We start from the raw sequence: 24,791 nt of genomic DNA, 5'->3' as shown, positions 1-24,791 counted from the left end.
ATATCCTGCTCGTGGAACTGGAAGGAAAACTTCCCAAACAGGGGTAACCCTCAGCACCTGCACGGACACCAACAGGGCAATGAAATGGTTTGTAAAAATATGGATGAAAACAGGGCCTGGATTCCAACCAGTGGCACAATCCCATCTTCCAAGGACAAGAAGACACCACCTCTGCTCCCTGGGTTTTGGAATGCCATTCAGTGGTGGCAGCAGAACCAGGCTGGAACAAGCCTTGCTGAGATGCTCTGAACACACAAACACGTACACAGGGGTGGTACAGACAAGAAAAAAAAGAAGTCTTTGTCTTTGGCTAAACCTTCTAATTTATAGGAAATGGTTTGAAGACAGAAACAGAACCAAAAAGATGTTGCCAACCTCTCAGATGGATCATTTACTTAGAAAAACAAGACTGCTGTACAGAACATGGTGTCTTTTAAGAAAGTCAATCTCCACTGCTCATAACAATACCCAGTTTTTGGTAACCACTACATTACCAATCTTGGAGTATAAAATGGACTTGGTACAGGCTCATGTGTCCTTTATTAGTCTTTTTAATTCACTGCAGCCTCAGAGAAGCCTTCAGGTATGTCCAATGCTGCCTTGGTGTAACAGGGGCTAATGCAGCGAATTTCCACATGATGTCACCTGTTTTTAAATAATCATGTTTCTTGTGACATGATTAAATCACAGTTTTCTTCATGAAAAAAAAAAAGATTGTGTCATTACCTACTTTATGTAATTAACAGTAAAATCTGCCTTGAATTCCAATATTCCCACTTTTTCTGAGCTAGACCACTCGTGTCTTTACTCAAGCTTCTACCACCTTCATCTTCCGGGCAGGGCTTGTCAGCAAGCTCACTTTGGACAGAGTGCTGGCATTTCCCCCCTCTCCTGGCCCAGGAGCAATGCCTGCAGCAGCACCACGGGCTGTGTGGCACAGGCAGGTGGAGCAGGGACAGTCTCAGCACAAATCCTGGCCAGGCACTGATGCCCTGGAGGAGCCAAACCCTCGTGGTTCTTCCACCCAGGTGAGAGCAGTGAAAACGCAGATCCACGCAGCTCTTGCAGGGTGTTTTACTGTACAGTCAGATGCCAAATGTGAATATTTCTTAACGGCACAAGCAGAGCCCTTTCCTTTCAACTGTAATATGTAGGACAGTGCCTTCCTTGCAAGCAAACCTCCGACTTCCTGCGCTGCACCGCCGTGGGGTGACAGCAACGTGCCTGTGGCTTTCCCTTCTTGCTTAAAGGGGAAAAAGGTTAGATCCCAGAGAAGAGCAGTGCAAATCCCAGGATGTCAGGCTAACACTGGCCGCTGACAGCCTCTGTGTTGAAGGAAATCTGTGTGGGGCTCATCTGCTGCAGCTGAGGCATCCTGGCTTCCAGGGGCTTTTCGCTCGCCAACTGCATGCTCTGGTTCCTCTTCCTCAGCATCTGTCCGATTCCCATCATGGGGAACCTGCCCCTGCTTTTCACACAGTTTGGGCTGCCCAGGGGGTTGCTGGGGACCAGCTGGGTGGGGGACACTGCCTCCTCCTTTGCCTGGTACGCTTTCTCTTCATAGGTGAAAGAGACCTGGGTGGGGTGGACGGGGGACGCGCTCCCCGGGGGAAAGAGCGGCGACAGTGTCCTTTCACTGGAGCTTTTGTAAGGGAAATTCATTGGAGAGCCTAAAATCCTGTACTGGTGAGAGGGGGAAACCTGGTCTATTTGGTCCTCCCTGTCAACAGACTCGAAGGAGTGCACGATGTTGAGGATGAGAGGGGAGTCCCTGGGCCGGCCGCCGATGCGGGACGGCTCCGGCTGCGGAGACTCCTGCCTCTTGAGGAGCCGGGGGGTCCTGGGGGGAGGCTGCTGCACCTCCAGGTATTCCAGGGAGCTGGAGGTCACACAGCCTGTCCTGGGTGCCAGGGGCTCGTGGAAAGGGCTCACGCCGCCGCTGGAGTCTGCAATGGGAGAAGGAAGCAGAAGAGCACACTGCAGTTACCAGCACTGCCCACAGCCACAGGAACCTGGGGATGTTCCAGCTGCAACAAACAGTCTGGGATGCACTCACAACCCAACTCCCTCACCCTCAACACTAACACCATTGTTTCCCAGGTAATTTATCTGCCCTCTTCCTCACAGGCAGGAAAAGTGCTTAAACTGAGACAGGGACTTGAGGAGGAAAAGCACAGATGTCTCCAGCTGTTTGTATTAATTATACCCACACCACCACACACACACTGAGGAATCTCACGTGTCTCCCTTCTCAGTGCCACTTTGTGTGGCTCTTGCTGGGCCTGTATTCCCTGACACACCTAGAGACAGAGGGGAGCACAGTGAATTAATCCCTGAAGGCTCTCCTTGCATTTTGGAACAAAATCTGTCCCTGGTTTCACACATGTAAAAATGGAGTAGCAGCACTGGCCAGCACAGGCTGTTACAGTTGGAACAGATTTGCTGCATCAACTTCAGCAAGAATCTTCCTCCAGCAAGGGCTGAAAAGAAATGGCACAAAATCTTTGCAGGATTTGGCCCAGTCAAACAAAACAGCCCGTGGAGAAGATCTGCTCAGCTCCTACAGAACGCTGGCACTGCCTCATGCCAAGCTAATCACGAGCAAGCACGTTTTGCTGCCTTGAAGGAAAGCTGTCCAAGGAACCCGACTGCCAGGCCCCCCTAATTGAATTAACTGGTAGCTATTCCATCAGTTCCCTGGGTGTCAAATCATCTAAAAAGGATCTGAAATAATTTGGCTCTGCCAGCACTCAGGTCCCAGCCACAAATCTCACGTGTATTTCTTGTGAAGGGAAAAGTAGAAAGAAGTTCATTCTCACCAGTTTCTTTCTAAAACTGGCCAAAATTATTTAAGATGTGTCAAAATATATTCTCCATAAGCAGAGAAATGCTTTAGCTGAGAGATGCATAATTTTCAGGTTTCAGAACAAAAAAGCAGGGAGAAACATAACGAGGGAAAAAAAATGAACTAGATTTTCTTCCCCCTGTGCCTGCCTCCCAAAAGGGACAGCAAATCTGAGCAAAAATGGGCATTTAAAATTTTTTTTTTAAATTTTTTTAAAGGAACTCTGTCCCATTCCTGACCAGCTTTCTGGACTCCTGCCACCCTGCAGTACAGGTTCCTGTGCTGCCTGACAAACACGACTTGGACAATTTTTTCTCACTCTGATCACAACAAATGATAAATGATCAAGTCACGACAATGAGCATGAAAGCATCACAAGCCACCACTGTGAATAACCCCCTGACACCATAGTGAATGTTTTCCATCACTGCATCTCCCCTCATTTAGCTCCCTATCTAGCAGAGGCTACATCACCTCCCTGCTCCTCAGTGCCTCCCATCCAGGTGTGCATTGCCCACACCCCATTTCCCCTGCTCACTCCCCTTTTCCTCCACTCCCTTCTCTGCCAGCAGTTCTCACCCAGCCCTCTCAGGCTGCCCTTTGTGATTAATGCTGTGCTCTCCTCTGGCTGTCACACCTTTTCCTTTCCATCATTCCCCCCTCTTTTTGCTGATGCTGAGGCTGGCAGTCCCACCTGCCTTTCCTTGAGGCTGCCCCCTTCCCATCCCTCCTCAGGGAGGTCAAGGATTCTCCTTAGCCCCCTCTGAGGAAAACACAGGGGCTGGTAGGAAGGAGCTTGGCTACCAGCTCTGGCTCCTCACTGATCTGGGGTGGGTGGTGATGCTTTCAAAACAGCAGCGTGAGCCTGGAGGATTTCATGTGAGGACGTGTAAACAGGGGAAGAAGCTGCATTTTAAAGCACTGCAGGAATTCTGTCAAACACAGAGAGGGAAGGCTCCTGAGTGCTGAGCACCACCATGGATTCCTCAGGGCATTTCACTCCACGTGTGCTGACATTATCCAGGCTTCTTTCCCACACCACCCCCGGAGCGACAGGGAAGGCAAACCCGGAGTTTTTACTCACAAACTTACACCACGCAGGACAGGACAGGCTGAAAATCACCACACAGGATGGGACAGGCTCAAAAGCACCCCAGCCCACAGGACAGGCTCAAAACCACCACTGCACACACAGACCCACCACGGCCTTTCTCCCACTGACCTTTGTCCGGACCCCCGGCCTTGGCGACTTTCCGGTCCTTCAGCAGAGCCTTGGTGTTCTGGATCTGTGAGATAAGACAGGAAGAAGGCTGTCTATATGAAACTGGACTTTTCTCAGTTTTCTTTGGGAGCTGACGGTGAAGGATCTCCCCTTTCTTTTCTTGCTCTTTGAGTTTTTTGTCCTTTAGGTTGTAAAACAAACAAGAACAATTTGGTTTACTCAAGGGAAGTTGCAGTGACCCCCAGACCTACAAGGTGGGTTAATCACCACGTATCTACAAGGAACTTATCTCAGAGTAACTAAATCCTCCATGTCTCATTTTCCTCTGATCAGTTTGCCATGATTTCATGGCTCCCATCTGCTCTGACATTCAGGCAGTGTGAAAGCTGGTCTTGGAAAAATAAAGGAAAAGGAAAGCTTTCCTCTTGGAGAAAGCAGATGAAGGCTTGTGCTCCTCCATACCTGAAGCACCAAAAAAACCCTTTGATTTCTCTTTACTCCACTCCCTCTGAGATTTGAAAAGGTGAGCTGCAAAGTTTTAAAGGTGTTTAAAGCCTTTGAGTCATTTCTGTTCTGTCCAGACAAGATCTGGAGGAACACAGCCCTTGCTTTTACCCTTTTACAGCAGCCCTGCAACTGCACAAGACACGGGGGGGGGAGAAAATTATTGAGCCATCCCTTCCCTGAGCCATAACTCCTGGCTGTGATGGGGAAGGCAGCTGAAGGTGGGATTGCAAGAAGAAGATAGGTTTGATCTCCAGTGATGACAGAGGAAAAACAGACCCTGGGAGCAGGACTCTGAAGAGGAAGCCAATTTTCAAAGCACTGTTTTACAGGGAAAAGTCACTGCATCTTCTTTCAGTCGCTGGATTCAGCAAACTGCTTAACACCCTTTACCTGCCACTGATTTCTAGGGGAGCCCAAAGCCTTATTTCACATTAAAAGAAATATTTTGGTTGGTTTGGGGTTGTTTTTGTGGTCACAGTTCTTATTTAAGCAACATGTTTTGCTGCATCTGATTAAAAGGTCAGTGCAAGTACAAGTCTTTTTTAAGAAGTGAAGGAAAGTTCCTTCCTGCCTGTTTTGTCTGGTAATTATGCATTGCCACTCTTGATTTTCTTTTGCAAGCTCACTGACGTGGGGTCTGTGAAAACTCTCAAAGTAAAGTGTACAAAAACACGTGAGAGAGGAAAAGAAAGATGCAGAAGCCAAGTTGGATTCTCCTGGACCACTAAACAGCTCTGGAAGCAAGACAAACACTGAAGAGGCAAAAATCTGGACTCATTGTGAACATTCCCAGCTCAGATGGAGCCTGGCTCCCTGCACAGACCATGTCTGGGCACTGCTGGCCTCATCAGCCTTTCAGAAGTTGCAGAGTTGGAAAGAAGACCTTCAGTGACTCATAAACCAAAGATTTTAGTTTTAACACCAACATGGTTGACTCGGGAGAAGAAGAACCTGAGACCCTCCTCACTGGAGGAGCCTCCCTTCGTGCATGTGGTTTTTGCCCCCCTCCATCCCTTATCCCCTGCAATTCCTCTCTCTCTGGCTAGCTGCAGCTGGCTGACCCTTCCACAGCCCCCAAGGAGCCCCTGGTGGAGCTCTCCACCTCTGCCCACCTTTGGAGGTGCCCATCCACACCGTGCTGCTTGGAGCCACAGTGTGGATCAGGCACTTCTCTCCTGGTGAGGGTGAAGTGGCAACACCAGCAAAGGCAGCAGCAGGGAGAACACTGCTAACAATGCTGTGGGTTTATTATTATTATTATTATTATTGTTATTATTGGTAATCACTACATCACCTGCCCCAGCAGCCAGGGGAAGGTGTGCAGCTGATCCTGAGCCCACCACTCTGCTTCTCCTCCCACAGCTCTGAAACTCTGCTGCTGAGTCTTCAGCAGAGACCAGCCTCTCCCAGGGAGCTTTTTGTGCAGGTGCTGCTGAGGATGAGACTGAGTGGTGACTCTATGAAACCCTCAGGAGCCAATCCAGACTGCCAGGAGCTACCAGCTCTTTTGGGTAGGTGAGGAGGGATGTGTGGCTGGCTGCTGCAGCCTCTGGACATCCCAGGGCTGCAGTATTTTTAGCCTGATGGTGCACGAGCCAAGCTGCAGCTCCTCACCTGCCAAGTGCTCCTGCCTTCGCCCTCACCCTGCTGGCACATTCTCTCAGCCACAGCAGCAAAGCCTCTCCACACAATTAAAGCACCCCTGGCAAAGGAAATTCACATATCCGGGGCTGCCAATTAATTACTTCACACTGGATGAGCACTGCAAATGGTCTTGGGGTGTTTCTGAAAGTGCTAACGTTTGCTCCTTAATCACCGGGCTTGTGAGAGGCTCAGGACCTGAATCCCAAGGTGCCACTCACTTGTATTTGGAAAGGGAAGGAAGATTTCATTCAGGGGAGTTACAGAAGTTATAGAAGTATGCTGGGCTTGAATAGGTTGGGAATTACATCATCCTCTGCTATTTCCTGTCCTGACCTTGACCCTCCAACCTACTCTGAGTCCCAGCAATGGATCTGAAAGGCAGATAAAGGGTGTTTGCCTTGGCCACGTCTGACACTGTGACAGGACAAGGACAGCAGCTGTTAAAAATTGCAAATTCCACCTCTGAGCCCTCTGAGCTCCCCTGGAGGGACAGCCATTCATCCTGAGACCCCTTCCACAAATAAAGAGATGGAGACAGCCCAGACTGCTGCCTGCCTGCCTCTGCCCACCCTGCAGCAGGAGACCTGCTGGAGAAGAGGGGCAGGACATGACCACTGCCCTGTGGCCCTGCTGGCAGCCCGTCCTGAAGCCCAGTCCTTATTTCCCTTGGCTGGAGAGAGGTGGGGGAAATTCTGCTGAAGCTGGAGCTGACCATCCCTCCCTCTCCCATCCCCATGGCAACCTGCAGCTCGGCTCCCTAGGGACCAGTGGCTCCCAATTCCTCCCGTGAGCACAGCTCAAGTGACAGAAAACCTTGTGGAACCAGAGGACGGGGTGAAAGGGACCTCAGAGCCCATCTCCAGCCCCTGCCAGGATGCTCCAGGCAGGATCTGAAGCCTTCAGCTCCCAGTTCCTGCCCCTGTTTCCAGGGAACAGCTTGAGGAAGTTGTGAGAGCTTTGTGAAATGTCACATTCATCGAGTCTGCCCACTGCCGGTCCATTCCAAGCAAGAAGGTTTTGATTTATTCAAGAAATGAGTAAGTACTTTGCCCTGATATTTCCATCTGGCTTGCAGTTCAGCTTGTCTTGCAGGCAGCCTTTATAATAAACAAAACCAGCCACGACACAAATCTGCCCCTGCAATTAGATAATCAATCCAGGGCTGAGGAGCAGCTTTTGGAACAGGCAGCCTCCCCAAGAATGCTGCTCTTTGTGCTGGCAGGGAAGACTTGCACAGCTCACATTACTCCTGTAATTTTAGTGCTTGGCAGAGAATCAGCCAGGGAAGAAAAATCCAGCCAGGATTTAATACAAAATACCTTCTCTGCTTGCAGGCAAGAAGACTGGACAGCAACAGAGCAAAAGGTTAAATCTTTTGTCTGCCCAGGGGAGTTCCTTCATGATGCAGAGGGCTGATCCCACATCCCTTCTGCTAAGGAGCAGGGAAAATTGACTTTGTGCTAATCCAGCCTCACTGCTCCTGGCAGCCAAGGCAGGGTTGGCCCAGGACACCAGGAGGGTCACCCTGGCTGTCACCCAGCTCTCTGTCCTGCAGCACCAAGGTCCCAGGGCTCAGAGCCTCTAGAACACTCAGTTTTATCTTTGCACCCCAAAATGAAACTATGGATGCCCCCTGTGTTCGCATCATTTTGCTAAACAGAGAGTTAAAACCATTTCATTTCTTTAAAACCCTGAAGTCACCTTTCTAATTCCTCTCTTGGGGGTTACTTGTTATTTGTCCTGCACAGGCAAGACCACGGGTGTTTCTTTCCTCCACAGGCCCACAATCCCATCACTTTAATCACAATCACCAAGGATGCCCAAATGCAATCTGCTTTCAAAGCACTGCAGCAAGCTTTGCTGAGCTTTACCTCATAGGAGTCTTTATTGGCCTTGTATTTTTCTAGCTGGTATAGCTGGTTCTTGTGGCAAACACTGTCCTGGCCTTCAGCCTTCTGCAGAGAGAAAAGCACAGAAAAGTAAAATATGTCAGATAACTAGAGAACACTGGGGTTTAATTACTGCTTAATGGACTGCACCCACTCCTGGCATTCAGTGGAGGAGCATCAGCTCACAGAGATGATGGATTTGGTCCATTACATCTTAAATATCATTGGGGGCATCATCACTAATGTGAAAAGGACTGAGGGAAGAGAAAAAACTGAGATGCTGTTGTCAGACTGGAAGGCCTGAGCCGTGCTCAGGGAGATTCCATCAGGCAAAACTTTCAGCTGACTTTTCACTACAAACCTAAAGAAATTTAAGAGCTCTTAAGCTTCTTCCTGATGTCCTGACTGACTAAACTGTATTACTGGTGTTCCAAGCAGCACAACTAACCCAGCACGGGGGCACAGCACTTCCCAATGCACGGTCCTTGGGATGCGCTGTAATCCTGTGAGACCAAATGCCACCAAGCCAGGCCACCTGCTGCCTTTTTGTCCCCTCCTCCCCCAGCAGTGGCAGGAGGCAGCTGGCTCACCCTGAGGCTGGCCAGGTAGCGCTCCAGCTTCTTGTTGAGCAGGAAGTAGATGGCCAGGGTGTGGCTGGCCCTGTTGGAGAGCACGGTGTTGATCACATCGCTGTTCTTGTAGCCCAGCTTCTCAGTCATGTGCAGCAGCACGCTCTGGCTCAGGTCCTCCAGGTGAATCCTGCACAGGGGAGAGGCACAGCAGGGTTTTTGGGCTGTCCTCTCCGTGGCAGAACACCCAAGAGGAGGCCCCAGGGGCTCAGTAATTGGGGGTGACTAGTTCCCTACTCCCAGGAGCAGGCAGGTGCTGGAACCCTGGCTGCTGAGAATTTCCTGGTTATTGAACCCTTTGAACCCTATTGAACCCTGGTTACTGAGAATCACCCTGGTTATTGAGACTTTGAACCCTACTGAACCCTTTGAGCCCTACTGAACCCTGGTTACTGAGAATCACCCTGGTTATTGAGACTTTGAACCCTACTGAACCCTTTAAGCCCTACTGAACCCTGGTTATTGAGAACAACCCTGGTTATTGAGACTTTGAACCCTACTGAACCCTTTGAACCCTATTGAACCCTGGTTACTGAGAACAACCCTGGTTATTCAGACTTTGAACCCTACTGAACCCTTTGAGCCCTACTGAACCCTGGTTACTGAGAACAACCCTGATTATTGAGACTTTCTGTGCTGACAGCCTCCAACCCCCAGGAGAACACTGTGCTTGACCTGAGGGCAAATGTTTTGACCCAGGAAAGCCAGGCAGGGCAAGGACAGATACCTGGGAGCACAGGAGCTGCAGGAGGCTGAATGAACAGAATTCTGACCACTCTGTCCATCCCTGATGGGAAATGGCACCGTGATGATGCTCAGGCCATTTGTTCCCCTGCACCTGAGCACTGAAAATCGTGAAGATGAGCTGGTTTTGAAGGCAAAGAGGTAAAATCTGGCTCTCTGAAAAGCCCTTTTCTCATAATCAAACAGCACTGATCTGAGCCTCACCTCCTTCCTTACCTGCTACACAGTGTCCCTGCCCTAATTAGCCAGGGAATTTCTGCTGGAGAAAGGGATGCACAGGATTGTTCCTGCAGCTCAGAATGCAACTCTGCTGTTTCCCTGCTGCCACAAGCACCAGCCATGTTTATGTCTCTCTCCTCTCTAAAGTCTGGAACAGCCTCAGCCAAGGCAAGAAAAGCAGAACAGAGGTCTTGTGGAAATGCCAAAGCATTGGCTCAGCCTGAGTTAAAACCAGATTTTTCCAAAGAACTCTGCTCCTATTTAGACTTCTAAATGGGCTGGCCAGCTTCCCAGAGGTACCCATCAGCTCCCAGCCATCTCCAGAGAAATGCTGGGTTCCAGCTGTTTCTAGAGGATATTCCTCACTCCTAATACCAAGCCTAATATCAGAGGGTGCTTATTTTGCAAGATTCCCCCTCCCAAGGGATCCCTCCCCACTTTTCCCACTCCTGTCCGGGCTCTGATGGACAGGACTGAGACAAGATGTCAAACACAGCGTGGAAATCTCAAATAACTCATTCCCTTTGTTCCCTGTGCCTATGAACACTCGTTCTGCCCCTAAGGAATGCCTGGGGTTGGGGTCTTTTTTTCACAGGTTCAAAAGCAAAACTTATCTTGGCCACTGCACGTTGAGACATCTGGGCAGCAAAAGAAATTCAAGCAATTTCGACTTGAAGTGCTCAGCAAAATGGGAAATTTTTGCTTGCCTTCAGGGAATCTCTTCAACAAAAGCAAGCTTATAAAAAGCCTGGGAAAATATTCTCCTGAAAATGCAGTTTCTGCTGTTCTCCCACCTTATCTCCACACTCTTGCCTTCCTGCCACGCTCCTCTCTTGGGAATGATGGGAGTTACCCCCAGAGTAGTGGAAGGGCACTGCAAGAACATCACTCAGCTCCTTCTGTGCTGATTAAGAGAGGAATTAATCCTTTGCAAATTCAGCAGTGGGCTTTTCACACACCATTTCATCACACCTTATCCATATCTGCACACTAAGGAAAAACTGGAGAAATTCCATGGAAGCTGACTCCAGTGGTACTTTCTGAGACAAGCTCAAAAGGAGCCAAGCCACACCTTTAAAAAATTTAAAACTTTGCAGATTTATTTCCCTGTATGATAAAGTCTAGGTAGGTCAAGCATGGGATATCAACTAATGAAACAAAAGTAGTTTATCTTTAAAAAATGGGAGAAAGAATCTCTTAAAAGGCTTTTATTCTGTACAGCTTCACATGTCCCCCAAATTTGGAGAGGAGTGATATTCAGAGAATGGCTCTGCCTGTTCTCATCCCTTGGGAAACAATTCATCACAGGGGCCACCTTTATAGCCTGGGCATTACAGGCAGCAGGCCCACATTTCTGGGGATGGATCCAGTGATATCCCTAGGCATCCAAGCTGCTTGACATCCATCCATCCATCCATCCATCCATCCCTCCATCCATCCATCCATCATCCATCCCTCCATCCATCCATCCATCCATCCATCCATCCATCCATCATCCATCCATCCATCATCCATCCTTCCATCCCTCCATCCATCCATCATCCATCCATCCATCATCCATCCATCATCCATCCATCCCTCCATCCATCCATCCATCCATCCATCATCCATCCATCCATCATCCATCCATCATCCATCCATCCATCCATCCATCCATCCCTCCATCCCTGTATCCATCCATCCATCCATCCATCCATCCATCCACCCACCCATCATCCATCCATCCATCCATCCATCCATCCATCCCTCCATCCATCCCTCCATCCCTCCATCCATCCATCATCCATCCATCCATCATCCATCCATCCATCCATCCATCCATCCATCATCCATCCATCCATCCCTCCATCCATCCATCCATCCATCCATCCATCCATCATCCATCCATCCATCCATCCATCCATCCATCATCCATCCATCCATCCATCCATCCATCATCCATCCATCCATCCCTCCATCCATCCATCCATCCATCCATCCATTCATCCATCATCCATCCATCCATCCCTCCATCATCCATCCATCCATCCATCCATCCATCCATCATCCATCCATCCATCCATCCATCCATCCATCCATCCATCATCCATCCATCCATCCATCCATCCATCCATCATCCATCCATCCATCATCCATCCATCCATCCATCCATCCATCCATCCATCATCCATCCATCCATCCATCCATCCATCCATCCATCATCCATCCATCCATCCATCCATCCATCCATCCATCCATCCCTCCATCCATCCATCCATCCATCCATCCATCCATCCATCATCCATCCATCCATCCATCCATCCATCCATCCATCCATCATCCATCCATCCATCATCCATCCATCCATCCATCCATCCATCCATCCATCCATCCATCCATCCATCTTCCATCTGCCTTTTTGGAGCTGCTCTTCTCCTCAGCTCAAGGAATGCCCCAGTCCCAGGGTTCTCCATGAAGCAGCACCCCAAAGTGCCACCTCTGCTGCTAAATCAGGGCACTGCAGCCCCTGCCAAGGCCCCACATCTGGGTCCTGGCAGCTGAAGGAGGGGAATTATTGTGTTCCTCACTCAGGGACTCCCCTCTCAGCCAGGTTAGGGCAGAAATTCTGCAGCACTATCAGGTTTCAAGCACCACCATCAGGCTTTAGGTGGCTGTCTTTGCCTCAGTGCTGCTTGGCCTGCCAGCCAGGGAATCCTGCAGGTCCTGGGTGCTGTGTGAGACACAGCTGGAGGGCTCTGATACAGGAAGGAGCTTTTGTCTGATCAAATCCAGACATGTAATTCCAAGTGAGCTGCCTGAGGCTTCATTTACAGTCACTGGAGAGGAACTTGGATCTCCAGGGCACAAAGCCATCCTCAGGCAGAACCAGAGAGAAGTCAGATGAACCCTTATGTAAAAAGTGCCCTTATTTCCCTCCACTGACTGCAACTCTGCACTGCCAATGCTCCAAGTCCAGCAAGGTTATTTATAACCAAACTGGACCACAAGTACCTTCCCCTCTTTCCTTTTCCCTGGGTGGATTTTTGACTGCCCATGAGATTTGCTCTCTGCCTGCTTTTAGTCATGTATTCAGCAGGGTGCAGTTGTTCAACACCATCAGACTCTGACCTTTCTCACCATGGTTTGCAAATTCCCCTAACCCACAGCACCTCACAAACAGGCAGAGGCTCTCCTGGAGAAGCAGCTTGGCTTTTACTGACCAATGAAGAGGAGATCATGAGGCCTCAGGTTTAGCTTTTCTATTTTTCACATTCTGTGCTGCTTTAGTGTGTGGGTCTGGGTTCACATCAGGGGATGGTGAGCTCTGTGCACAGAGCAGGGAGACAAAACAATTCCTGCTCCAGCTGGGCACCAAGGACAAATGAGCCAAATCCCAGCCCAGGAGCACAAACCCTGTGGGCTGGAGAGAGAAAAACAAGCAGGGTGGGAGTGCCTGGGCTAAAGCTGGGCTGGGACAATGAACTGCAAGGTGCAAATGGAGCAGAGCTGATCCCAGGGAGAGACCCTGTGACTGGTCATGCATTTTTGGGACCATTTTGGTTCATCTTGGGTGCAGCCCTGGCTGGGCTCTGGTGCTGCCCAAGGTGGATCCATGGAGGAGATCCTTTTAACAAATCCCTACTTTACTCTTTAGCTCTGTCCAGCCTCTGCTGTAGCTCAGCCTTCATGAGCCATCAGAACTGCCTGTCACACCTCCCCATGCCCAGGCCTGCAGCAAATTAATCAGAATATCTGCATCTCAGCCCACCCTGCAAACACTGCAGCTTCCCCTTCAAGGTCTTGCTCTTGGCCATTTCAGGCATCCCAGGGCCAATCTCCATCAGCTTTAGGGTGGATTCACAGTTCCTAGGATGTGTGACACGAGTGGAACTGGAACACAGGGCCATGCTGGCAGGTTTTCTCCTCCCATCCCCTCCCCTCCCTGCCGTACCTGTTTGGATAGGTGACGTTGGGTGGTGCCCTTCCAGGGTAGTTCTCATTGAGCCATCTGTTTGCCAGGGCCTGCTGGATGTTTGGTCTCTTGGCAGGGTCTGGCTCCAGCAGAGAGCGCAGGAAGTTTATGGCAGCTGTGAAGAGATCGAGGGAAAACCCCAAAAATCAAAACTCAGCTCTGTCATCTGCTCTAGGGCTGGCACAGGAGATGAGTTAATGCAGGTGTGCAGCCTGAGCCAGAGCACACGAAAAAGGAACAATTTCCTTACTGCAAGCTCCCATGTCCTTGAGAAAATGGAAGAACTGATAAGGGATTAGTAACTGGAACAAACAATGATTGACAGTCACAATGAGTTATACACATTATTTAATGCATTTATTTTATGTACAAAGGAGAGCAGAAAAAGCACTTTTTTGGCTCAGAGCTCATTTGAAGTTTAACAGCAGGTGAGCCAACATTTAATTCATTTAATTCCCAAATCAGGGCAAGAGGCTGGAGCTGGGTCAGAGACAGATCACTGGATTGAGGCAGAAGGAGATGGACCAGGGGAGAGTGGAGGGGAGGGAGGGGGTGCAGACCTGGGAAGGAAGACACAGCAAATTTGGCTCCCCTTGACATGACAAGGATAAATTCTCTGGCTCCCATCCCACCTACAATCAGCTGCAGAAGGTTTTAGCCAAATTAAAAAGAGTACAGCAAAATTAACAGGCTTTGCTTTGTTCTCCTGAACCTTCAACTTCCAATGACATTGAACCACTCCTCCTGAGCTTCCTGCAAAACCCCTCAATTTTTAAGCCATGTGCTTCTTACATGATTAGGAGCAATGAAATCAAGTGATCTCCCTGAAACCTCACAAGAAGTGCCCCTCTGAGCTGAAAATAAACTCTGTTTCAACCAGGTCTGGCTTCTGCTCCTCAGATTATCAAGGCTACATTTCACTGCTCCTAGGGGCAATTTAAGGAGAATGGAACTCCTGTTGGTGCCACCACAGTGGGATGGGGAGGGTGGAGGATGAGGAAGGGAGGGTTTCTCCCTAAATTAATCAGGGTTAGACCCAACAAGTGACAACACCCAGCAACCTGAGCAACCTCAATGTACAACAGCCTGCAAAAATCAGGTTTCAGCTGGAGAAACTCTGTGTCCAGAAGCTCAGATGTGTAAGAGAGGCTTCTTACTCTGTATTTACCAGTCAGGCTGGTTTTTTTCTAATCCTTCTCTTCACAAACCACTGATTTAAGGGAGATGCTTTACTTACTCTCCAGCAGTTTTGTTATTATCCTGGAGCAGCCATGAGCAGCAGGAAGAGCCTACATCCAAATTCCCAAACTTGCTGGAAGCTGCTGTCTGTGTGCCTGGTGTGCCCTTTCTTCCCCCCCATCCCAGCAAACAACAAACCCTTGTTCTCCCATTGAATCCCCTCCTGCTCCAGTGTCTGTGTTAAAAACCTCACACTGGTTTCCAATCCCATTGGCTCTGAGCCACAAAAATCCCTCTCCCCAAAGCCACACTCCCTCCTTCATCACCACCATGCCTGGTCTCCAAATCACCCAAAATCTCCTTAAAAAAAATCCTGCTTCTCCACCCCCCACCCTTGCCAAAAGGCCAGCTAATTAAATGAAGCTTGTGAAGTGCCACAGATCAACAAGATTCAGACTGGGAGAGACCAATTTTGGGATGAAGATTCCCTCCTGGAAGCTCCCAGAGCTAAGCCACACAGCTGGGGACAGCAAAATGATTTCCCCAGGGAGAAAACACGAAGGAAAATGAATATATGCAAGGTGAGCACCCACTGCCTGAGCACCTGACCTCTGCTCAGCTAGAATCAATAACCAGAGAGCTGTTGTTCAAGAGGCTTCATGAGAAACAGAGCTTCCCCAGTGGGAAAATCAAACAGCAGCTCCAAAATGTCCCTGTTTTGCTGCACAGGTTGCTCTGGGTGCTCATGGTCAGCCAGGGTCGTGGGTCACACAAATGAAAGGGTTTTCCTGATAAGAGGCATGGTGGGGCTGTGTGCTCACTAACCAGGAAATTAAATACTGAAAGACAACCTGCTGGGCATGTAAGAGTGACAATTTTTACTGTGGAAATTCTCAGCTTTGTAGGTGAATTTACAGAAATTAGACTGAAATATAAAAGGTCCCTAAGCCCAAGAAGGTCACAAGCACCACAACTCCCAGAGCAGAGCTGCTGCCCAGTGACCCAGAGGCAAACGTGGCAGGAGGAAATGTCACCTTACATCACACTGTGCCATGGCTCTGGGCTCACAAGGCCCTTGGCTGGGCTCAGGGACTGATGGCTACCTTCTGGGCCAAGGTTAACAGCTTTAAATCTACCCCGCTCATTTGCCATCACCTCTGCAAGTCCAGGCTGCTGGAGCTCTCACAGGATGAACAAAACCCTTCCCTGGGCAGCTACAGATGCTGGAAATGGAGAAAATCTGATTCCACTTAAATGGTGGGATGGGTGAACCAGCAAAACCAAGCCTGCTAAAAAGCAATGTTATCTTTTTGGCTGCTCAGGGTCTGGCCTTGTAGGGGGTGGGAGGTGGAACCCTGAATCTCTGCTTGGAGAGTTCACCTCGTGACTCATCTCCCAGGGACTTCCTTTTTGTATTTGGGATCTTTTAATTCCATCAGAAGCCCTTTGCAAACAGGCTGCCAGGGAAGGAGGCAGAAGCTCTCCATGGACAACAGATTTGGCATGAAAAAAATAAACCCCAGCTTGTTCCAAATGCTGACAGCGGCCTTGCTGCGAGCTGGAAAGTGATGCTGTTGCCTAGTGACGTGGCTCTGAAGCAGGAATTAATATTTCTAATACTAATACATCAACTGTTTTGCATTTTGTGAGCACACAGGGGTTATCCCAGGTGGCTGTCCCAAAATAACTTCCTGAGTGCGTGTCATTATTCCATAAGAAATGTGAGGTTACTTGAGGCAGTTTGTCACTCAACCCCCAGTCATGACAATGCCCAGGAATCTGCTGCTCCAGAATAATCTGTTCATCCACCTAGAATCTTCTGGATGTGCAAAACTGACCGACTGCTCTGCAAAAGCAGTCCCACAGAATTCCACAGGTTTGCTCCTCCTCCCCTATTCAGCACAACTTGGTGCTTCCCCAGGAGCCAAAGCAAAAGGAATTCTGCTACTTCAACTCCTGCAGGTCTTGCAGAGGCCAAAATGGAAAAAAAAAAAAACCCAAAGAGCTTTTCCCAATTAGCACCAGAGGTCAGCAGCATGACTGAGGAGCCCCAGCCCCGTGGAACAGCTTTACCTGAGGAGAGCTGGGTGGGAAAGGGGTTCATCTCCTTGTCCACCATCTTTTGGTACAAGGCTCTCAGGCTGAAGGGCTCCACGGTGAAGGGCAGTGTTCCAGTCAGCATGGCATACATGTTCACCCCACTGAAAGAGAACAGGCAGGAGGAGACACCAAAATGGTCAGGAACAAGGGGAGATTTGTGTTTGAGAGTCTGCAGTTCATCTTTAACGCCTGACAGCTGTTCCAGGGCTGATGCCCCCATCTCTGAGAGCATTCCAGGCCAGGCTGGAGGGGACCCTGAGCCCCCTGGTGCAGCTGGAGATGCCCCTGCTCTTGGCAGTGGCAATCAGGAAGCCAAGAAGGAACTCACATGGACCAGACGTCTATTTTGGGCCCGTACTTCTTCCTTGCCAGAAGTTCAGGGGCTGCATATGCTGGGCTCCCACACTGGGTGCTGAAGGGATCAGAATAACCCAAAATCCCTGCGCAGTTGCTCAATCCAAAGTCTGTGAAAGGCACAGAGACACAGTTATGAAAGAGAGACACAGTCAAACTGGGCTAGAGCACAAGTTAAAAAGAAAGAACTTTTTTTTTTTCTCTCTCTCCCCCTAAAGCAATGAACTCCCCGAGGAGAAAAAAAAACCAACTCATCCACATGCAGAAATTTGATGTAATTTGCTTCCACGAGGTGCTGAGTAACCAGAGGCTCCCACAAACAATGAGAGGAGCCTCAGAACATGCCCAGTTTTCCATTTCCTGCACAGAGCAGCTCCATTTCACTGGCAGCTGGGTGGCAACAACCAGAGCTGAGCTTGTCCCAGGCCCTGAGCCACCTCAGGCTGCAGGATGCTGGCAGGGGACAAGGGTCAGGGGGATTCCTTCAGAATCTGAGTGGAAATGAGCCAGCAGGGGGAAAACTCTGGGGCTGCTGAGGTGATGCCCAAGCACAGAGGGTTCAGCTCTGGGATAACACATGGAGATCTCGGAGCAGGAAGGGGAAATGTCTTGATTTGGCTGCTCTCTCCCTGAATTCTGCCGTGAATTATTGCATCCCTGGGTGTATCTGATGCTCTTTTGTGGCAATAAAAAGGAGGGGGTGGCTAAGGCTGGCACTGGAGACCAGAGGGAGCCTCTCAGCAGCAGGGGCTGTAGCTTCCCAAGGGTGCTCCCAAATTTTCTGCTCCAGCACTGCTGTGGCTGCAGGCTCAGGGAACAACAAATCCCATTTATTGAGAGCTGGATTCGTGGGTCCTTGTGGTCCTCTCCAACTCAGAACATTCTATGAACCTCTGAAAGCCACCACTGACATCTGATTAGCTCCTCAATATCCTCTCTCAGCCAGTGGTTTGTGGCTCTTTTCCTTACCTGCACACTTATTTGCACTGGGCTGGCAGTGCTGGCCTGTCCTTTTAGCTTTCCTAACCCTGCTGAAAATCAAATTTGGCTGAAATTTGAGGAGTTCCCCGAGGGATTAGAAGCAGGGCAGACACATGAGCCTCATTCCCCCACCAAACCAGGCAAGGACACAGAAATGCTTACCCAAAAAAAGCAATGATCACAGCGACTGGAAGTGCCTAAATGGTGGCAACAGTGCTTTGCACTGCCTCCCTGCACCTGGATCCCTGCATCCCTGAGGGCCAGGCAGGCACAGGGGGACAGGAATCCCAGCTTTCACAGCCCAAGAGGGGTTTTCCTGGAGACCACTGTCAAAACTGAAGGGAGAATTTGCCTCTGATGGAAAACAATTATCTCTGGGCACTGCTGAAGCATCCCTGGGGCTTCCACACATACTGCAGAGGATCCATTACCTTAATTAAGGTGTTCCTTAGCTGTGGCCTGAGAGGAGTTCTGTCAGCTGTGAAATACTTTTAGAAACTCCTGGAAACAACATCTCCACACAGCATTGCTCCTGGCCCTCAGCCTGCTGTGCCAGCTCCAAGTGACTGGGCTGCTCTGTGATGTCTGACAACGCCAGGGTACAGGGGCTGTGCTCTGTGCTGGTGGCAATCAGAGCCCTTCACCAGGACCAGGGGAGGGGACTCTACCACAGGTTTTCATTCTCCTATTTGCTTCAATTGCCAGCCCTTATTCCCTTGCTGCAGCTCATTCATTTCAGCTGCTATGCCTTTTCTTTCCCTGCAGAAAAGCAGGATGTGTGCAAATGGAGGAAGCATGCTGGGGACAGGGGTTCCACAGCCATGGCAGTGAGGATATTGCTATTGAAGTGTGTCAGCACCAGGTGATCACAGTGTGATTCCTATTGCTTTTATTAAGGATGCACTGCAGGTCTCCATGAGAGCAGTGAGACCCCCAGCACTGATAACCTGGCTGCCACTGCCTGCCTCTCCCTTTCCAGGAGCCCAGCAAAGGCTTCTCCCTTGCACAGCTCTTGCAAGAGCAACATTTGTGTTTTCATGAGCTGCTGTGCAAATCATGGAGACCCCAGCAGGCAACATGAGATGGTTTTGTAGCTCAGGCTCTTCTCCCAGTCCTGAGAAGAAACACTTTAGTCCCTCCAAACATGTTCTTCACTCCTGAAGAACCTTCCTGGGAAGAACTATGTGATGTGATCACCTCTAGTGAGGTGGGCTACACAAAATATTGCAGCATTTCTTTTGCTACAACACCCCCCAGTTGGGCAAAAATCCAGATAACAAAGGCATCAGCTCCAATCATGGGAAGTCACTTGGGTGGGATTGAATTGCTTTGCTTTAGCACACACACTGCCTGCAACCTGCCCTGCCTGAGCATCAGACCCAACCCCTCTTTCCCCTGTCCTTGCCCCAGCACCCACTGCAAGGAGACCCTTCCACGCAGCCAAAGCAGGCTGCAGACACAGGCCTGGAGTCTTTTCTTGGCAGGTGAGTTTTACCTGTACAGGTATCATCTGGGAAGGGCTTGGTTTGGATGCCAAGCCCTAATCAGACACCCAGTAACAGGGAAGTGATGTGAGTTCCTTCAATCCATCAGATGCTGGTGGAGCAAACCACCTGGTCTGGCTTATCTGTGGAATCAGGGTGGTGGGTGCTGTCCATCAGCCCTGGGGAATGACTCATGGCCACTTCTCAGAGTCCTCCTGGCCCTCAGCTGAGGTAACACAGACTTCTCTCTGCTCTCACCTCCCACAGCAACCCCTGGGAGCCGGGGTGGCATTTCCAACCCCGAATTCCCAAAGTAAAAGCTGGGTATGTCAGATTGCTGCTTGCTGGGAGGTGCAGGTACTGCACACCCCGCAGTGAGCGTCCCTTTGACCTGGCTGTCTGCATGCTGAGTGGTTTCCTCAGCACTTTCCAGCCCCTGGAACTTTCTGAGGAGAGCCAGCTGAGTTTTGAAGCCTGCAGCCACAGCCAGAGCTGCTGGCAGGAGTGTAGGCAGGGCAGAAACACCAGCAGATGTTTGGCACTTCTCTCACGAGAGGAATATTTCCTTTTCAAAGCCCACATTAACATTAATGGGAGCTCTGCAAGGCAGTGAGAGGCTGTCCCCAGCAATGATTAATCTGAGATGCCTGCACAGCTTGAATGAATCAAGCTCCACACACAACTGATACCTAAACACAATCGAGGCTCCACCGTTGATCTTTTTTATTCCTTAACAGCCCTCTCAACCAATTTTGTCCTGGGTGCTGGGAGCAAATGTAACAAATACAAATATAGGACCACGTTTTGCCAGCTGCTAAAAATGTGTGCAACTCCCACTGACTTCAGTGGAAGCATATGTTCACGGGGGCAGAATGCAGCCCCTAGCACACCAGAAATGCTCAGGATAATAAAATAAAGCTCTCCTGTGGTGTCAATTCTTAAATTCTTTACCGAGCTCCCCATTTGAGTATGAAAGATGTGGGCTGGAGATGTAGGATTATTCCCATACCCAGTTAAATCTGAATTATTTGGATGGGGTTTTTTTTTCACAAAATGCTGTCAGGAACAGCTTGATTGCTATCTATACTCTCTCAGCTCCTCTCTGCAGCAACATTAGCAGTTGTCACATGGGGGATTATGAAGCCTCAAAAACTCTCTTGATAAAACCAACAATTTTAATTACTGGAATTGCCAAACTGGTTCCATACCAATAAGCTTGATATTGTTGTCTTCATCTAGCAGCAGATTTTCTATCTTCAAGTCTCTGAAAGAAAGAAAATATTTTGAGTCAGTCTCCAAAATAATGAAGCAGCTTTGCCTGACTCTCATCAGTGCAAGTGCAAGGCTTGCCTATAATCAAATGCACAATGAAAGCAGCACACACAGTTCCAGGGGGAAAGCAGAAAGCCCCATGCATCCTGCCCAAAATTAACAGCGCTTTCACACTCTGCTTCCCACCTATTCTTCAGGCACAAAATGACATTACAAGCACTTGTCAGCACATCCTGTAATTAGCCGGGCTCTTTGAGTTCCCCGAGTACTGGAAGTTTACAGAAAACTTCCAAACTGGAAACATTTTAAGCGTGTTTTGGGAGCTGGAGGTCAATTTCTCCTTTTTCCTCCCAGCTCAAGGTCCCAGCTGAAGGATAAACCCGAGTTTTGAGGAGTCAAACGTCCTGTGTCTGCAGGAGGGACCAGAACCTGCCTGCTGTGAGCACCCAAACTCCTTGCAGGCATCACCCCAGCTATTCCCACACTGCACAGCTAAAATCCAGGGCTGAGGGATGGAAGTGGTTTGTCCAATGCCACCCAGAAAATCACCCCAGAAGCCCGAGCTGTGCTGCCTGAGCACGAAGCACAACGTGAAAAATGGAAAAATGTCATTTTGGTTGCTGCACAGCTCGTTGTGCAGCAGACTTCTGGCACTTGGCTAAGCCTTCCCCACACTGATTTTTTTGCCCCCATCCAGACAGGGAATATTTGGAAGAATCAGCACGCTGGGATATCCACAGAGGGGAAAAAAAAAAAAAAAAAAAAGGGAAAATCTGGATAATGAAGCCATCAGCTGTAATCATGGGGAGTCAGTGACATCCAGGATGTCTTGCCTTGGCAAGTGATGGAAGGCACCTCCATCACAGATGGAGAGATCAGGCTTAAGACTTTAAAGGCAAGGAAAGGGGAACAGAGCAAGCTGCAAGTTGGGGAGAAGAGACATCCAGGCAATCAGAATAACAAATGAGTGACAGGGGGGCTAACCACAAACACCAGGAAAGATGTTTTAGAGGCCTCCAGGTAAAGGAACAAAAGGTAAATATGAGAGGGCATTTGAAAGCCATCAGAGGGAAAAGATGGGAAAGTAAACATTGGCTCAGCACAGAGTGCAGTCAGACCTGGTCAGAGCTGTTTGCCCATCCCTCTGTTCCCAGCAGATCTGCAGCCAGAGGTAACTGATCTAATGGTCAGTAAAAACCACAACCCCCCCCAAAAAAAACCCCAACAAAAACCCCAAAAATCCCCCAAAACCAAACAAACAAATAACCCCCAAACCCCACCACAACTAAAGGATTATTTATGGGTTTTGCCTCATAAGGCAGTTCTGGGCATTCATTGCTGAAAAACTCAGAAATGCTCTCAGCCATTAAATGCAGAAGGAAGAAGAAGGGCCACCTCTGCCTAAGGAATCACTTCCCTGATGCTGGGAGTGTCTAACTGTGGGACAAATTAACCAAATCTAGGAATAATGAAGGCAGGAAGGGCAGGCTGCATTCCCACAGCAGATATTTCTGTCTCCCCAGCTCGTGGAGCTGGCAGCACACAGCTGGCATTCCCTGCATTCAAAAGACACCATCCCTATGGGCTGAGCTCCTTTGGGAGCTTGTCCTGCTGTCCTTGGGGCTGGTTTGTCTCTTTGGACCACCCTGGAGAGCCCAAGCACCCCCAGAGAGGAGCACAAGTGAGTGCCTGGAGCAAGTGACCCCCCGAGCTGCTCCCAGAGCAGTTTATCCCATGGCATGGCAGGCTGCAAAGGGAAGTTTGGCATTTCACACTTTATTTCTTGTCTGGGGGAGGCAGGATGAGAGGGAAGGTTTCACCAGCAAGCAGCTGCACGGCAGCAGTGGCTGGCTGCTCTCTCCTGAATCTTGTTTTTAATCACAGAAAATCACTTTTGAACCATCAGCCCTCAAGGCCAAGCCTTGTGCAGGAGCTGTGGAGGTTGCAGAGGTTCGGGTTCATCACCACATTTATGTACCAAGGTACATATCAATATTCATTTGATATTTTTGATATCAAAATATTATTGAGCCCAGCTCTTCTGCCACTGGATTCCACGTGGCTGCCTCTGTAAAAGAGGAATCTGGCCCGTTGTCCTCACTAAAATGATGTTTACACCAATGTTTGCTGGCAGCAGAGCCCTCCAAGGGAGAATGGCCACAGGTAGTTCTGAGATCTGAAATAAAGTGGAGAATGAACCAGCCCCAGGCTTCAAAAGGAGAGTTTGTTCTGCAGAGCAGGACCTGTCATTAGCATTGCATCAGCAGCCAGGCTGCTGGCACTCAGAGTTCACAGGCTGCAAGTTATCAAAGCCAACATGCCAAACAGCAGGCACCCAAGGAGGAGCCCTGCTGCACCCTGAGCAAACTGCATGGTGTGGCATCCCCTAACTCTGCCCAGAAGCCCAGGGCTTTTCCTCTCCTCCAAGCTCCCCACCTGCTTCTCATCACCACAGGGCAGTGGAAGGCAGGAGTGTGCTGCCAGGAGGGCAGGAAAAGGGGAATGCAGCAGCCACCTTTGCTGCCATACCCCACTCGGGGCTTCTCCTTGACAGCAATTGCTCTGGGTGGGACTGAGCTCTGCTCAAATGACTTCAAAGGGTGCCTGAGAGTTTCCTGTGGGATGCAGTGGCACCCACCAAGGCTTTCACTTCATTTTCCCTGCTGTCTCTGTGCTCCCAGAGGGCTTGCTGCTCGTGCTGCTTTCTGACAGCACGAGGACCTGTGTGAACAGCCTCTGCCAAGAGAGAGCTTCGCCAGACCCTGCCATTTGGTTCTGTTTTCCTCTGTCAGGGAGAGGAAAAGATAAATATTCCTACCTGATTCACAGCTGAGCTTGTGGCAAGCGTATTTTTAGCAGCTCTCCTGACAGAGGGAAAGCAACCCAAATGATAACATGGAATTATAAATAGAATAGTGGCATTTTTGCTTCCAGTGAGCAGCCCAGGAGCTCTGAACCCTGGGCACCCCTCAGCAAAGATGCAGCAGCTTCTGCACTCTGCAGGCTTCACCCACCTCAGCAGATGACATATTTAGAGCTTTAAAATGCATCCACACAGTCAGAAATGAGTTTGGGGGTATTTTTACACCTCTAAATAAAAGCGAGGTTTCTTGAAGTTCTTTCATTTCAGGCTGCTGGCACATCAGTGCCTGTTAACAGAAGCATTTCCACTGGATTCTGGGGGCCTGCTCCTGTCCAAGGAGCAGTGATCCGAGTGCTTCCTGCCATGCCCAGCCTGGCCTGGAAGCTATGCAGCTTTCTGAGCAGCACAAGCAAATTTCATGCCACTTTCATCCCATCTGGGGGTTCTCCCCCCCAGTGGGGCAGGCTATGCCATCCACAAAACAACACAGCCAAAACCTGGGACTTCCTTCTTGTTTGCAATAGAATAAAAAACGCCACCCAAAAGCTTTCCAGGGCCCTGCCCCATTCCATGGGAAGCATTTGGAGGGACAAGCAGCAGCCCCTTTTCTGGCTGGCCATGCTGCAGTTTGCTCCACACGTGGCCAACCCCAACAGCCCCGGATCACCACGCACATGGAAGGGCTGGTATTTTTACCTGCTGTAAAAATAACAACAACAACAACAACAGAACGCTGCCATTGCAGCCAGGCAGGGAATGAATCAGACTCCTGCACTATTTTTTCCCTCCCTGCCTCCCTCAGTAGCTGATTGAGCAGCCTGTTTTTAGAGCTGCCACAGTCAGAGGCCTGAGATTCTGAAGGACAACTCCTGAGGTAATTGTTAATTTTCCTCCCTCACTTGCTCAG

The 24,791-nt window shown here is 49.6% G+C and overlaps 1 protein-coding gene across 2 annotated transcripts in view; it reads right to left on the bottom strand.

Annotated features, from left to right (window-relative positions):
• Positions 1–299: 299 nt before the first annotated feature.
• The window catches only part of HUNK (hormonally up-regulated Neu-associated kinase), a 49,347-nt gene continuing 24,855 nt past the window's right edge, over positions 300–24,791 (bottom strand). Inside the window, exons 3-10 of one of the 2 annotated variants that reach the window (XM_059871152.1) lie at positions 20,958–21,013; positions 17,259–17,394; positions 16,904–17,031; positions 13,631–13,766; positions 8,698–8,866; positions 8,090–8,173; positions 4,068–4,248; positions 300–1,946 (exon numbers count right to left, since the gene is read on the bottom strand). In XM_059871152.1, coding sequence (XP_059727135.1) covers positions 1,303–1,946; positions 4,068–4,248; positions 8,090–8,173; positions 8,698–8,866; positions 13,631–13,766; positions 16,904–17,031; positions 17,259–17,394; positions 20,958–21,013 — 1,534 coding nt within the window. In that variant the 3' untranslated portion in view covers positions 300–1,302. The remainder of the gene's footprint in view (positions 1,947–4,067; positions 4,249–8,089; positions 8,174–8,697; positions 8,867–13,630; positions 13,767–16,903; positions 17,032–17,258; positions 17,395–20,957; positions 21,014–24,791) is intronic. The other variant, XM_059871160.1, reaches the window with a different exon arrangement.

Source organism: Haemorhous mexicanus, chromosome 2 (assembly GCF_027477595.1).
Source record: "Haemorhous mexicanus isolate bHaeMex1 chromosome 2, bHaeMex1.pri, whole genome shotgun sequence".
In the NCBI taxonomy this organism is placed as follows: domain Eukaryota; kingdom Metazoa; phylum Chordata; class Aves; order Passeriformes; family Fringillidae; genus Haemorhous; species Haemorhous mexicanus.
The sequence above is the reverse complement of the archived record's forward strand: the minus strand, read 5'-3'. Positions and strand labels throughout refer to the sequence as shown.